This window comes from Stylophora pistillata, chromosome 14 (genome assembly GCF_964205215.1).
Source record: "Stylophora pistillata chromosome 14, jaStyPist1.2, whole genome shotgun sequence".
Taxonomy (NCBI): domain Eukaryota; kingdom Metazoa; phylum Cnidaria; class Anthozoa; order Scleractinia; family Pocilloporidae; genus Stylophora; species Stylophora pistillata.
Genome location: NC_142532.1, coordinates 16,327,665 through 16,342,378, shown reverse-complemented (window position 1 = coordinate 16,342,378; position 14,714 = coordinate 16,327,665). Strand labels below are relative to the sequence as shown.

The window sequence follows — 14,714 nt, the reverse complement described above, 5'->3', positions numbered from 1 at the left end:
TAGCAATGGCAGTGGTGGGTTTTTCGAAGTAGATTCTTCTCGGTCCTCTTCTAGATCTAATTCCTGGCGATCGAGCGAGGATTCCAGCGAAAGCCGACAACGGATTTCTAGCGTAACAGATCAACAGTATCAAAGATTGCATAATGCAAGGGAAAGATTTCGCAAAGCGAGAGAACCAACTTCAAATGACTCTTCTGTTACGGAAGAGAGTCATGCTCCACCTGAAAACACCCGATCGATGACGAACCTTAAAAGACCCGAAGTCCATGGACGAAGTGCATCTGAGCCGCATATTTTGGTGCTGTCTCCGATCTCAAGTCAATCAAAGCTTTCTGCCAGTCCCGACGGCTTGGTAATCTCAACGCCGCCAGTGAAAAGTTTCATCGAATACCGCTTACGATCTCGATCTTTCACTGGGTCAGAACACAGCGAGGAAGAAAGAGGGGAAATGAAAAATCTTCAAGCAAGTTTCTCTCACTCACACCTTCAAGTTCCAGACAGTAGAAATGATTGCATGAGGCGATCTGGAAGAAAAAGTTGTGGGGAGAATCAAGACCAGGTAAATAAACCTTTAAAAGGCAGTATTGTACTTTAGGCTGTTGGTTTTAAGGCGATAAGTAGTACGATTTGATTGAATTTGCCATTTTAACTTTCTTTCTTACGGAATTTGTACTCAGAATCTTCTTTAAGTCAGTGCCGGAGAGTGTTCAACCGTCATTAAGGAGTGACCCTATTCAATAAAACAAGTTGATTTTTTACTTCTAGCCTCAACACAGCAAACCATGTTACGTTTCGCTGATTCATTCCACGCACCAAGTAATTTTACTTAAACTGTTTCCAAGGTAACACTGAATGAAACTTAAAAGTCATGGATCAGTTTAAGTTCTGGCCCCGGTTGTTCAAAGGATAGATAACGCTATGCACTGGATAAATCTGTATTCAGTGGATAGCACAGTACGTTTTGGTAACACTTATCCGCTGGATAGCGATTTATCCGTTGGATACCGTTATCCGCCCTCTGAACAACTGGGGCCTGGTGTTTATTTAATCATTTTTCATTCATTTGTTCTTCTGCTGAGCCAATGGAATATAATTCCAACTAACAGAAAAGAATGAGATTAAGAATTTTCGGTAATAGGATTCAAGGCTTCGTACGATTTGACTCTATTGAAGAAAAGAGTGTAAGCATTTTAAGACTTGTCAACATAGGAATGAAATATCTCAAAATTTTCCTTAAACTTTACCTAAGTCTCGAGAACTTTTATGGCCTGAACAGGAAGTTTTCTTGTTCAAGCACGTTACATCTTTTGGTAAGCAATCAAGTTTACTTTGTTTTTGTCTAGGTCACTTTTAAGCCCGCGCACATTGTTATGCTAATCAATTTATTTACACACTTTGCCTGATGAGCTACAGAAAATTTACTTCCTCACGTAGAAACGTGCTTAGTCACCATGGTGAGTAACTTCTTCCCTCCTTCGGTACTAACCGTACGTTTCGCCAAAACTAACTGGCTTTAGGCCAGTTGATAACGTTGGAGTACTTTATGGCGTTGGTTTTGTTTTCTTCGTGATGCCGGATTTTTAAACATGAAATGTGAGTATTATCATATGCACCCTAAAAATAAATATATCCAGATTGGAAATCTTTCCGAGCCAATAGGCGAGATGCTTTTCTTTAACAGTGTCTAAAAGAGCCTCTGTTGAGCAAGGAGAAGATCGAACCGTGGTGTGACGTGTGACGAACTAGCTCGACGCGCGCTAATCCCTAAGTCTGCAATGAATAACGTAGAAGACTCTAACGTTTGCGATTGGCAGTGTTTTTTAGTTAGAGTCTCATTTTGAGGATATTATTTGGGCAAGTTATCTATCGCGCTAACGACTGTTTGTTTCCTGGAATTCTCTGGCCGCAGGAGAAAGTATCCAAGAGAAGTCTTGAGATGGATTTTACGCGCTTTAATAAACACAACTGGGATTACAAGGTCTTCACAGGTTCGCGAGTGAAGGTTAACTCAACTAACAATGCTTCAGTTTGACGATAATATAGGGAGTGTATTTCTGGACACATTTACATACTTCTGTGGTGAAAGCTAAGATTACACGATTGGGTAATGTGAGTCCCAGCCCCGACAGTGGAGTTTTTGGCTGATTATTTTGGAAGATCTGTCTTCGTGACAGTCTCTCTCTCAGAGGAATTAACAGATACCAAAGAAATTCCACGTAAACAGTAATTCCTATAAGCTATGGCCGTATTGGAAACCATCTCTTTTGAGAGTCCAATGAGCTAACAAAATTTGTTACCGTCTTCTGTATTAAGATTTAAAATGCTAAAATGATATATCATTGACAATGATCGGTGACTTCGCTTTAAAAGTATGAAAATAATTCTAAAGCATCCTTTAAGCACAACTGTAAAGCTAAGTTCTGCAGCAGCGCCCCTTGGTTACCTCACCTATAGAGAGCTGTTTGCCATTGCAGTAGAGTACTTTCAGATTGCGTGTCGTCAAACCAAAACCATGGCAAAGCTTGCCATCACAAAGAACTAACGAGAACTTAAAGTAACCCTATACAACGCACATGATAACAAACGGTCATCGGTTTTAGTTCTGGAAATGAGGCTGCCGCGAGTTTTCCAAACCAATCACAGAGCATTGTAACGTAGTAACAAGCAATAGTCCATTTTCCAGTTGCGTTCTTTTTTGCCAAGCCTTTACTTTGAGCAGGAGTAAAGTTATGGATGACCTTGTTATTGTACAAACGTTGGTACTTTTCAAATGTAAATTACTTTGTTGTCATGCTAACTAGATACAGGTCTCTATCACAACAAGGTCACCTGCAGCCTCACTCCAAATCAAAGGCTTGGCAACAAAGTACACAGCTACAGAGTGGCCTATTTAGGACCAATGTCGACCTTCAATTTTAAATTGTTGTATTGATTTCGTTGGTACGTCTAGGACTATTGTATTTCCGCAAACTTTATCTTTCGGTGAGGGGGACCCTAGAAGCCGACATTGGGCCCTAGAATTCTGATTCTTAGATTTTTCTTACAATTTTTATTTTATGTAATGGCTGATAGATGCCTTTTTCTTCGGGGTTAGAATGCAGAGAAAGTTACAGTTTCAGAAGAGGATTACCAGACTTTAAAGAAGGTAGGAATGTTTGAAATATGCTATATGAGTACACATTTTTGCATTGGTTTTTAACAGGCGACTCCGTGTTCGAGTATCCAGATACAAGCTCTGGCGAGATGAATGTCTGCAGAATACTTTTGCAGAAAACGCCAAGTAAAAACTGCTTCTTTTTCATAACAAACCCTTCAAGTTCCTTTCTAAAGCATGGCTGATAAAAAATATCTTTGCAGTGTGTTGTGCCGTAAAGTACAGAAGGTAGTCTGAAATAAACTGTCTGGAAAATAAAGCAAAGTAGGGTTTGGATTAAGAGCACTTACTCAGACCGAAAATCCTCAAAATTGAACACACTCTTGATGTTGCGGCTGGTCGACGCGCGGCCGTCTCCTGGGTTCCCATGAGGGACATCTAAGTTTTCGTGCATGCGCAATGGCGGCATCTTCAAACGGTGCTACGAGGCCACCGAGTTAAAACCTGTCTGTACATCGTTGAGTTTTTTCTTAATTTTTGGTCTTAATGTTGCATTAAGCATTTTAAAGTTTAATGCGAGTTTTCTCGAAGCATTAGTGAAGAAGTTTGGATTAAAAGTTTTGATTTTGCGTGGTTTGCTACAGTTCGCGGCAACACTCGAGTTGTGCGTGCTCACTAAAAATTTCGTCCCAGTTACTTCTAAAAGCGGCCACTTTGATGAGATTTGAATAAGAAGATCATATGCTTAGTGACTGCCTTCCAGTTTGCTAACTCCTCTCAACATTCTCCTACAATCTCAGGAAATGGAGAGTTTGCGACAGGAGCGTGACTGTTTGAGGCGCGAATGTGACCGCTTGCGATGTGAGCGTGACGCAGTGCAGTTGGAACGTGACACACTGTTGTGTGAAAAGAGCAATTTACAAGTTGAGCTGAATAACAGGAATGACATCATACAGCATCTTCAGGATCACGTGGTAAGTAAGCTGAAGGTATAAATCATAACTCAAGCATGGTGCTGTAGCTAAGGTAACATTCACGATAATGTCACACCGAATCAGGAAGCTTTTAATAACTCTGCTTCCTGATTGGGTAATTAGACAAATTTCTATGTTCATGAATCCTTATTCATAAAACTTTCATTCCTTAACCAAGACCTTGGCTAATGAATTTTTACAGTATTTTCTCAGTCCTAAGAGGGTGGATCAGTATATCTCTTACTATTATCCAACTACACCTAGACGAGTACAAATATCACGCGGTATTTGTACTCGTCTATTGTAGAGTACCGGTTAAACAGGTTTTCTCGCATCGCGCAAGCAAAGAATTGGATTGTAGGTACGAAAAAAAAAACAAACAAATGGCGGACCATTTTAATCATATTTCCGACGACGAAGAGTCAGAATGGCTGGCAAATATAGATCCAAGTTCATTAGATGAATCGAACGAAGAAAAACAGCTTGACGACCAGAAAATCTCTTTATTTAATGAAGATAATAGAAACAGCAACATAACAACGCGCCAATTCCGTTCCGCTTCGCAAACTTCTGTCACGCACTCCCCGTAAATAAATATCCGCGAAATTCGCCCGCACTGAAATAACAGTTTGGCGTGTTGGATAATAAATAACTTATTAGACGTTTTGTTGTGTAGTATCGCTGAGTATTTTTACTCGTTATTTGTATTTTGACTCGCCCTAAGGGCTCGTCAAAATACGGCACAACTCGTAAAAATACTCAGCGATACTACACAACAAAACGTCTAATAAGATGTATGTATGTAGCTGCACGTCCTTAACCCTAAAAACTCTAAGGGCGATTAGCATCTAATGCCTCTGTATGGTATTACTGCCAAATCAAACATGAGGTTCATCAGAATTAAGAAGATGATCATCAACATTAAAAGCTCTCAATTTTGAGCTCAATTCTCCTTGTGAATGTCGCAGAAAGACTTAACAAATTGGCCCTATTATAGGGCATAGTTTTGTGTCCTGTCCGCATAAAAGGACTAGGAACAAAAAAATGTTGGCAGGTTTTTCAGACTGTGTTTGCCAAACAAAATCACATGCATTTCTGAGAGGAGGTACGTTCCAAAGAAACTGTTGCGCTACGTCATTGGAGGGTACTATAAGATAATCTGGTTTTGTCAACTGAGTTGATAACGTGAAATGGCTACCAAAATGAGTTGCTCAAGTTGGCGTTTTGAGCGCTAGCCCTTCGTCATTCACTCTGACAAAGGGCTAACGCTCGAACGTCAGCTTTAGGAACTCTTTACTGTGGCCAGTTTAAATCATAAACTCAGTTGATAAATCAAGTTCCTTGCTATACCCCCTCCCCGCCCCACCGATGCAGCACTACAGTTTCTTTAGAAACTGACCCCCTTTATTCATTTGAATTTCTGAAGAACAATCTTGAGAGGAGATGATCATACCTGGTCATCTCTTTTAAGTAGAGGAAGATGATGCGTTTAGCACTTTCGAGTTACAAATCCGGGAAGAAATTGAAAAACGAATTGCTCCCAAGTTCTTCTCTAGGCGAGGTCCTTTATTTCCAATGGTGTACATAGTACACAACTTTTTACAGGTTCTTTGCAGGCGACGTATTCTGATTTCAAATAAATACAGATGTACAGATGTAATGACCGCTGACCTTCTTTTCTTTTCAGACAAAGCCAGTTAATTCCTTGGTCGTACCAGATGAGGTTAAATCGACCCCTAAAAAGCAAAGATCAAAGTCTGAAGTGCGCCGTCCGGCGTTCTATTTTCCTGAGGAGATGGCAAAGACAAATGCTTACACTTGTCTATAAAAAATGTTACAGCGCTGTAGTCTATTAAATTATTGTTCAGGGGGCTATTTCAATTCATCCCTTAGTGTTTAAAACGCATCGTTGATACGGAGTACTTCTCGCGTTTCTTACGTAATCAGTGTTAACCCGTTGATGGGAAATATAAGGGTATCTCGTCAGGACTGCCGCCAGGATATCATTGTCAACTGCAGGCTAAATCACTGTTTAATCTTTAGAAGATTAACTTGTGAAAATCGAAACATCGTGTAAAGGAAGGGGAAAAGATGAACGTATTCCGCCTATTGTAAACTAGTCGAGGACCGGGTAGGAATGTCAAAGACCGATCGAGCACGATGAAGTTGACAAGTGAAACCGCACCACATTAAAGAGAATCCAGGTCTTGTTCTTATTGTTGAATGTGAAAATGATAGGAGATCAGCAAAGCAAATTATGGTAAACCTTTGAGAAGTAATAAAATCTTACAGTTTGATTTGCAGGGGAGGGCCCCTTTCTCTTCGATCACATCATCTCCTTCCGAGTCCCTTGCTCGTTTATAACCTCGTTCCAAGAGCCCGTTAGCTGTCCGTTTTAATCTAAGATAATAAAGAGATTTAGCACCGCGTTTAAGTGAAACATATGCATAAACGGCCAGAGTGACCACATGACCTTGTTTTTCCCGCCAGTTTTTTTTTACGTTTGCCGGTTGCGCTTTGCCGTTTCTACGTGAAAGTAACCTGTTTCGCGTTTGCCGTGTACATAGGATTTTCTTCACCTTTTCTCTCATAGAGTAGAAGTTAATTTCCAGAAAAAGATCACTATTTACTATTCCTTGAACGTCATAAAGGGCGCCTTCAAATCCACCATGACGTCATAAAGGGCGCCTTCAAATCCACCATGACGTGAGCTCATGCAAGTTAAAGCAGCGAGGTTCACGCTATTTTACGTGAAAGGGAAAGCTGACGTTTTCCGTTTTGTAAACGCGGTGCTAAATCTCTCCATTGATAATACTGATATCATTAGTGATAAAAACAGTACTTTAATATCCACTTTCCAGTGGGGCTCTCCAGTACGTGTTCAGACAAAGCATAAAACAGACATTCCAAATAGATAAGAATTTTTTTAACATTGCAACTGATGGGACGTATACCAGTTGATTATTATTTTACAGAGGGCTGCCAAGAAATTGAAAGGAAGCCAACTGTAGCCTGCACACTGATTCTTTGGAGAACGAGCGGTTGCCTAAAGGATCTTCGGGATGGTGGAATTTGATTACCTTTAACTCACAATGTTGACAAATTACTGCATACAGTGGAAGAAGAGCCTCCCTATGGAAGTCACGACATTGCAAAATTCCAATTTTTTTTTTTGTTAATTTTAAAAGAGCATGGATAAGAGGCTGAAACTATTGCTGACCCCAAAATATAAAAATTAGTTAAGAAAGTAAAGAAGTTTAAAACAATCAGACCTTTATTTTTCTCTGCCGCGCGGTTCAAATAATTTTTTTTAACATTGTACTACACTGAGCATTGTTGACTCGAATTGTGATGGAAAAAAAAGGCAGCTCGAGATATTGTGAATTTCGAATTTGATTCTTTGGATTTATAGAGTGGCTCTGAAAGAAAATGAAATATAAGAAGCGCGCGAGGTTCAATCATGGTATTTTATAAAATGTTACCTTCAAAGTCAGCCAAGTTTTTTAAAAAAACAACTTTTCGACATTTCAAGAATCTTTAGTTCTTGTTTCTGTGAAAACTTGAATCAAAAGTAAGAAAAAGTACACCTTTGTTAAGGGGAACTACTTCTGCACATCTCGATTGAGTGTCGTGGAAGCAAAACCAAAGTTATTGCAACAGCCAATCAGGGGAAATGAAATTATCCAATGAGAACTCAAAGGAGAAAAAAGCAACACTTGACCAATCACACCGCGATGTAAAGCAAAACCGAACTGAGTAACCCTGTAATACACGTTGCAACTGCTTATTCATAGCCAGCGTACCTGGTGGTTTTACTTGCCCTTCAATGCATGAAGCGATGGATCCACTAGTTCAGACTACTAAAAATCATGAAAACATCATTTTGGGCCATCATGACTTAGTCTACAATACTATCGTCGTCACACCGCCAGATTTAACTTGGGCAATTTGCAACAAACATATTTTGTTGCTTGGCCTTGGTGTAGTGCTGCTCTATTACTTATGTATCTTTCCGGTCAGATCCAGGTGATGAAGATTAACTTAGCGAGTTTTCAATTTTTATCTTAGAGTGAATCAGTTCAATGTTCTGCTGCATTGTGTCCAAAATTGTTATCGCTTTCTAAAGGTGCAAATCATTACGTTCTTTACATGCTTCGAACAGGCGTTTTCTTCCCCAGTGACTAACATTGTAATTACCTTGGAAATTCACTTTCGTGAGTTTACAATTTCCACGTTGAAGAACATCTCCTAGGTGTGCTACTCCGCTGCCACCGATGTGATTGCATGCGAGGTTCAACTTAATCAGTTTATAATTTGTATGTTTAAGTGCCTCGCTCAGGTGTCCTGCTCCACTGTCACCAATTTCATTACTCTCGATGTTCATCTCATTTGTAAGAACATCGCTCAGCCGTTGTGTTCCCATGTCTCCTAAATCATTATAAGCAAGGTTCATCGCAGTGAGTTTACAGTTAGCATCTTGAAGTGCAAAGCTCAGGTGTGCCACTCCATCATGGCCCATAGAGTTACCTGCAAAAGAAAACTTGGTAAGTTTACAATTGGCATGTTTAAGTGCGTTACTTAGGTGGACTCCTGCCTTGGCCCGCAATTGAAGTCCACCTTGAAGGTCCAACACAGCTAGTTTACAATTGACATCTTGAAGAGCACAGCTCAGGTGTTCTACCTCTTTGTCTCCTATCATCGTGTCGTTATCTGACCAAAGCTCAACTCAGTGAGTTTACAATTTACATCTTTAAGTGCATTGTAATATTGACAACATAGGCTTACTGCATCAAAGAAGACAGATTTTAAGTTTTTTTTCCTCATTTTCTATAATTTCCTTTTTATCTAATTCAACTTTAACTCAAACTCGCACTGATTATCATCACTATTGCCATTATTACCAAGGGCGTAGCCAGGGGGGAGGTCCTGGGGTGCCCGTGAACCCCCCTTGGTCGGTCTTCTTTAGAGCAAACAACCAACAACATTCAGGTGGTGAAAACGCCATGACAATATCTTGGCCGTAAAGGCCATTGATATGAGCCTTCATGCCGCGATGATACGACTGAGCCCGCTGATACACGCGGGAGAGCAGCGGTGTAAATGGTGAGTAGCCTCTGTGATCCCCCCTTTGAAAAATCCTGGCTACGCCCCTGATTATTACTATCATTGTTATTTCTTCAGTATTGTTATCATCATTATCGTCATCGTCATCATTAATCTTAATGCTTATAATGAAAAGAAGTTTTAAATGCACCTTGACGCCATAACTTTTTCATTAGTAAAAGCAAAAGAAAAAGCAGGGACAAAAAATAAAGAACAACACATAAGTCGAATAAGTACTAATCAGCATGTAAAATTATGCTTCTCTCTCAGGTACGGCAGCCGGGAAATTTTCAAAGAATTTCTCCTCAAAAGGTTCTGTTAAACCTCTCGCTTTGTGGACTTTTTCAGAAAATTTAAAGTCCTTGTTTAGCGATCTAAAACGAAGCCAAACTTTCCCTATTTAAGGCAAAGGTCAAAGAATGAAGTACGCTGACCAGCAGTCTCATTTCTTGAGCCGAAGAAAAGACAATTGCCTATTACTTCTTTCTTTTTTGTGAGACACTGTAACCTCTAACCAAATAAGGAAAAGAGCAGTGTAATACAGTCAGAACTGTAGTTTTCCACGTCGCGGTTTTTAAATTAAACCATTGACTTTACACATTATCTTGTTGACACGCGCTACCATGGAAAATGATTTCGAATGATCTGATTACAAAACTGTCTAATGTAATCCAAAAGGACTTATTTTAAAAAGTACAATGCATGCTAGAAGAATCTCTAAATCATATCGCACAAGATTCGATCATTTTCTTAGTTTAAAGACATGCAGTAAGATTTTATCCACGAAGTCAGCAAAGTTTTAGAACAAACAACTATCATTTAAGTCTTTATTTACTCGAATAACTTGAATTAAAGGTAACTGCGATACGTACTTGTTTAGATGAACTACTAAGGTGCATTTTTATTAAGTGTCCCACGGAGAGAGAGCCGAAGTAATCACAAAAAACTCGCCGATCACAGCAATAGAAAGAATTACAAAGAACCAATCAGAACTCAAAAGAAAAACAAGAAAACTGCCTGAGGCGCGGGAAAACCCGGGCGACCAAGTCACGTTTGGTTTTAGTTTTAAATCTGATTGTCATCAATGTTATTGTATCGGCGGTCCAACTTACTGGATCTCCAGTTTTCACGTGATATTGCAGCTCTCAGGTGTGCTACTTTTTTGTCATCAATGTTATTAGGTCGGAGGTTCAACTTAATGAGTTTACAGTTTTCATGTTTTAGTGCATCTCTGAGGTGTGCTGCTCCTCTGTTACTTACACGATTAAAACGGAGGTTTAACTCAAGGTGTTTACAGTTGACATCTTGTAGTGCATTGCTCAAGTGTTGTACTCCAGTGTCACCTAAATTGTTCATTGGAAGGCTCAACTTAGTGAGTTTACAATGCGCACTTTTAAGAGCATGACTCAGCCATTCTGCTTCTTCATCTCCTATTTTAAAAGAACCAATTTCCACTACATCGACTTTGCAGTTAATATCTTGCAGTGCACCAATCAAGTGTTGCTTTCCATAACAATTCTTAGAAGAATTCCGATTGATAGCAGGAGACGAATTAGTAAGTTTACAGTTGGCAGGTTTAGGTGCGTCACATCGGAGCGCTGAAGAAAGTAACATCAAGTCAGTGATACCACAAAGGTAAAACTCAGTCAGTTGACAATTCACAAAAGGAGTCTTTCTCTACATAGTCATCAACCTCTTCTGACGTAAAGCCAAGAATTTCAAATGTTCTACCGAAAGTCAGGCATTTAACGCATGACACCGCAGTTGGTCGCGACGTCGTTATAATTGTTGCACCGGAGAGAAGTTTACCTGACGCTATTTTGCGGTCAAGAACGTGGAGAGGCATGTTGTCTTCCTCATTGTCTCTGTATCCTGCGTCATCTTCGGCGATCTTTGACCCCGCAAAAAATTCGTTAACTCCATCAAAAATCCTTAGAACTTCGGATGGGTTTGGGATAATGTAGTTCCACACGTCATCATTCAAATTATGTACTGTTCCTGAGAGAGTCAATAGCTCGCGAAGATTAAGGTTCGTTACCGCTTTGTAGTGCCTGAATTTTAGAAGGAAGGCTACGCCAAAGTTCACGTACTTGAACTCATTTAACGCCGATGCTCGAAGCAGCTTAGTGGAAAACACTGTTTTACAATGCCTGGACGACCAACAACAAGAATATTCTTGTGTTGACCATCAATGCCATTTTCTCACCGCGGATACTTCACGGTCAGGCCACTGAACCTCCTTTGGTATTGGGAATACTTTGAGTTGTTCCCTTCTATCTTTAGGGAACTCGTATTTTTCTCGCCCTTCGTATATTAGCAGATTTACAAAAATTTGATCGATACTTAGATTCCTGGGACTTTGGCCTTCACCCGTGTTAGGTGGATTAAGTTCTTTCAAATCCTCGGGTTGATCCGTTTCTGCGATGATATTGTCCTTCAAGCTCTTCAAGACCGCACGAAGTGCATATCGGCGGCTAGAACTTAAATAAGCAGAATAAAATTGACGGTCTTGCATAAAGTGTTTCTCGTTCCATGTCCGTAAAAAAATCTAGACAATTTCAACAAACATGAGAAAGGCCAAAAACCCATTAGCAACTAAATACGGCGCGAGTCCTGAAGGTTTTCTTAATTGCTCGTGCATTATGACAGTCGTAAATATCATTTCTTGTCTGTGTGAGGTTTGATGATAATAAAGCTGTGGAATTCGTTCCTCCTTCCGTAAGAGTACAAGGAAAGTTCGAGGGGAAAGTACCAGAGAGAACAACTTGAGTTTGGATTAGGATGAAAAGGATCGCGAACGCAAATCCAACGGCAAGTTGACAACAATAGCTGTGGAAAAGGCGTTTTGATTTCTCTGTGGGTCTTGAAGAAGACCCCGCCGTTCGACATCTGCTTTGGGCTTTTCGAGCCCATTTACTGTCGATTTCACACACTGTGAGTAAACAACAGGAATGATTGCGATGAGTATGAAGTTAACGAGGACGAAGCCATACACGGAGAAATTAATTTATTGTATTTCTTGCTGTACTCATCGAAACACCATCCACGGATGAATTCCTTGTCAGCTTGGTCGTTTGATTTCACATTACAGCGGAAGTCAAACCTTGATTCATTAATTTCGATATCTGTGAAGACTGCAATTACAAGAACTCCAACCACATACCACACAGTAACTGTCAATAAACTAAGGTTACTCAAAGTCTCCGGTTTTAACAGGCCCAGTGGCTTATCCATGCGAATAAGTTTCGCTTGTTAATCGTCTTGCAGGGGTATGTGTATCAGAGTTTTGAACTGCAAGTAAAATGAGGCTTTGGGAATTCGAAGGAACATCTATGGCCTCTGAATACTGGAACAAAACAGACATAACATTGTTCAAGTCCACCTTCGAAGAGGAAACTTTTTCTCCAAAAATTTCCACTGAAGACTGGTTTGTTCGTTCAACAACGAAATGACATTGAATACTTAGCTTTGGAATGCAAGCGAAAGTCCAAAATGACTATGTAATGCATATAATGTTCCATGCCACAGCTCCCGGGACATTGACCAGCTCTTCAAAATGTCGTCTATCCGTTTATCGTTCTGGATAATTTTTTCATGAAACTTGAGAAGAAGTTTTTGAAAGTAGTTATTCTGGCTACTATTCTTTAATTAAATTTTTATATGGGACTATAATGTACTCAAACATGAATGGATAAAAATTCATTAAAATTTATTTAACCTGAGAATAGCTCTTACAATTTATTGTGCTCACAAAATAAAACTTAAACCACAACATGGCAAATAACTTAATATATCAATGTTCGCAACTTAATAATCGGGGCTTCTTTCCGATCCATTCTTCCCATGCTCCCCACTGTACTGTTCTCCCATTCCTTTGCACCCAAACTTCCTCTGGTCCTCTGTACTCACTTTTCCTCTGGTCTTCTGTACCCACTGTTCCTTTTGTCCTCTGTACTCACTTTTCCTCTGGTCTTCTGTTCCCACTGTTCTTCTGGTCCTCTGTACCCACTAGTCCTCTATTCGTCTGTTCCCACTGTTCCTCTGTTCCCACTGTTCCTCTGTTCCCACTGTTCCCACTGTTCCTCTGTTCCCACTGTTCCTCTATTCCCACTGTTCCTCTGTTCCCACTGTTCCTCTATTCCCACTGTTCCTCTGTTCCCACTGTTCCTCTGTTCCTCTATTCCCACTGTTCCTCTGTTCCTCTATTCCCACTGTTCCTCTGTTCCTCTATTCCCACTGTTTCTCTGTTTCTCTGTGCCCACTGTTCCTCTGTTCCCACTGCTTCTCTGGTCCTCTGTACCCATTGGTCCTCGGTACCCACAGTTCCTCTGATCCTCTGTTCCCACTGGTCCTCTGTACCCACTGTTCCCCTGGTCCTTTGTACCCACTGTTCCACTGGTCCTCAGAGCCCACTGTCCCCACTGTTCCACTAGTCCTCTGTGCCCACTGTTCCCCTGGTCCTCTGTGCGCACTGTTCCTCTGGTCCTTTGTACCCACTGTTCCACTGGTCCTCTATACCCACTGTTCCTCTGGTCCTCAGAGCCCACTGTGCCCACTGTTCCACTAGTCCTCTGTGCCCACTGTTCCCCTGGTCTTCTGTGCCCACTGTTCCTCTGGTCCTTTGTACCCACTGTTTCACTGGTCCTCTATACCCACTGTTCCTCTGGTCCTCTGTGCCCACTGTTCCTCTGGTCTTCTGTACCTACTGTCCCACTGGTTTTCTGTACCCACTGTCCCACTGGTTTTCTGTACCCACTGTTCCATTGGTTCTCTTTTCCCACTTTTCCACTGGTCCTCTGTGCCTACTGTTCCTCTGGTCTTCTGTACCTACTGTCCCACTGGTTCTCTGTACCCACTTTTCCTCTGGTTCTCTGTGCTCACTCTTCCCCTGGTCCTCTTTACCCACTTTTCCTCTGGTCCTTTGTACCCACTGTTCCAATGTTCCTACTGTTCCTCTGGTCCTCTGTACTCACTGGTCCGCTGTGCCCATCGTTTCTCTGGTCCTCTGAGCTCACTTTACACTGAGCCTCTGTACCCATTCACTTTACCCTTCTGCTACATTCATCTGTTAATTATTAGTTATTTCAGAACCCAGTATAGGAGCTGGGGCGGATCCAGGGGTGGTTCGGGCGAACCCCCTAAATTTTACCTCAGAACGCTGGAAATCACATTTCCGAAGACCTAATTTTCAAAATCTGGGACCCCTCAGAAGGGGAACAATTCTCCGAACCCCCCTTGACTAAATCCTGGATCTGCTCCAATAGGAGAGACCAGCCGGACTTTTCGAGTGTCTCACTATTAGAGCTTCCGTGGCGCCTCGACATGAACATTTATATTTTTTTCACTCCTTTTTTTTTAACTCGCCGAAGGAGGGCCGGACTGCTCGTAGTCTAATTATTTTTTGGATGGTTAGCTTCTGCGAAGGTTTGTGATCACTGCCTTGTGAGTGAGGATGGGTTTCAAAATTGATTAAGCTACCTGCCAATAAGTAAACCACAAGACTGTAAAGTCATTACTGCTGAAATTTGTTAGTTCTCGCCCTG

General features: G+C 41.0%; 1 protein-coding gene across 1 annotated transcript in view; it reads left to right on the top strand.

The window, feature by feature from the left end:
* LOC111332101 (uncharacterized) overlaps positions 1-6,365 on the top strand; it is a 6,778-nt gene extending 413 nt beyond the window's left edge. The window contains exons 1-4 of the mRNA XM_022937369.2: positions 1-559; positions 3,095-3,145; positions 3,895-4,068; positions 5,756-6,365. The exon at positions 1-559 is cut by the window's left edge and continues 413 nt beyond it. Coding sequence (XP_022793104.1) covers positions 1-559; positions 3,095-3,145; positions 3,895-4,068; positions 5,756-5,896 — 925 coding nt within the window. The 3' untranslated portion in view covers positions 5,897-6,365. The remainder of the gene's footprint in view (positions 560-3,094; positions 3,146-3,894; positions 4,069-5,755) is intronic.
* Positions 6,366-14,714: the final 8,349 nt, after the last annotated feature.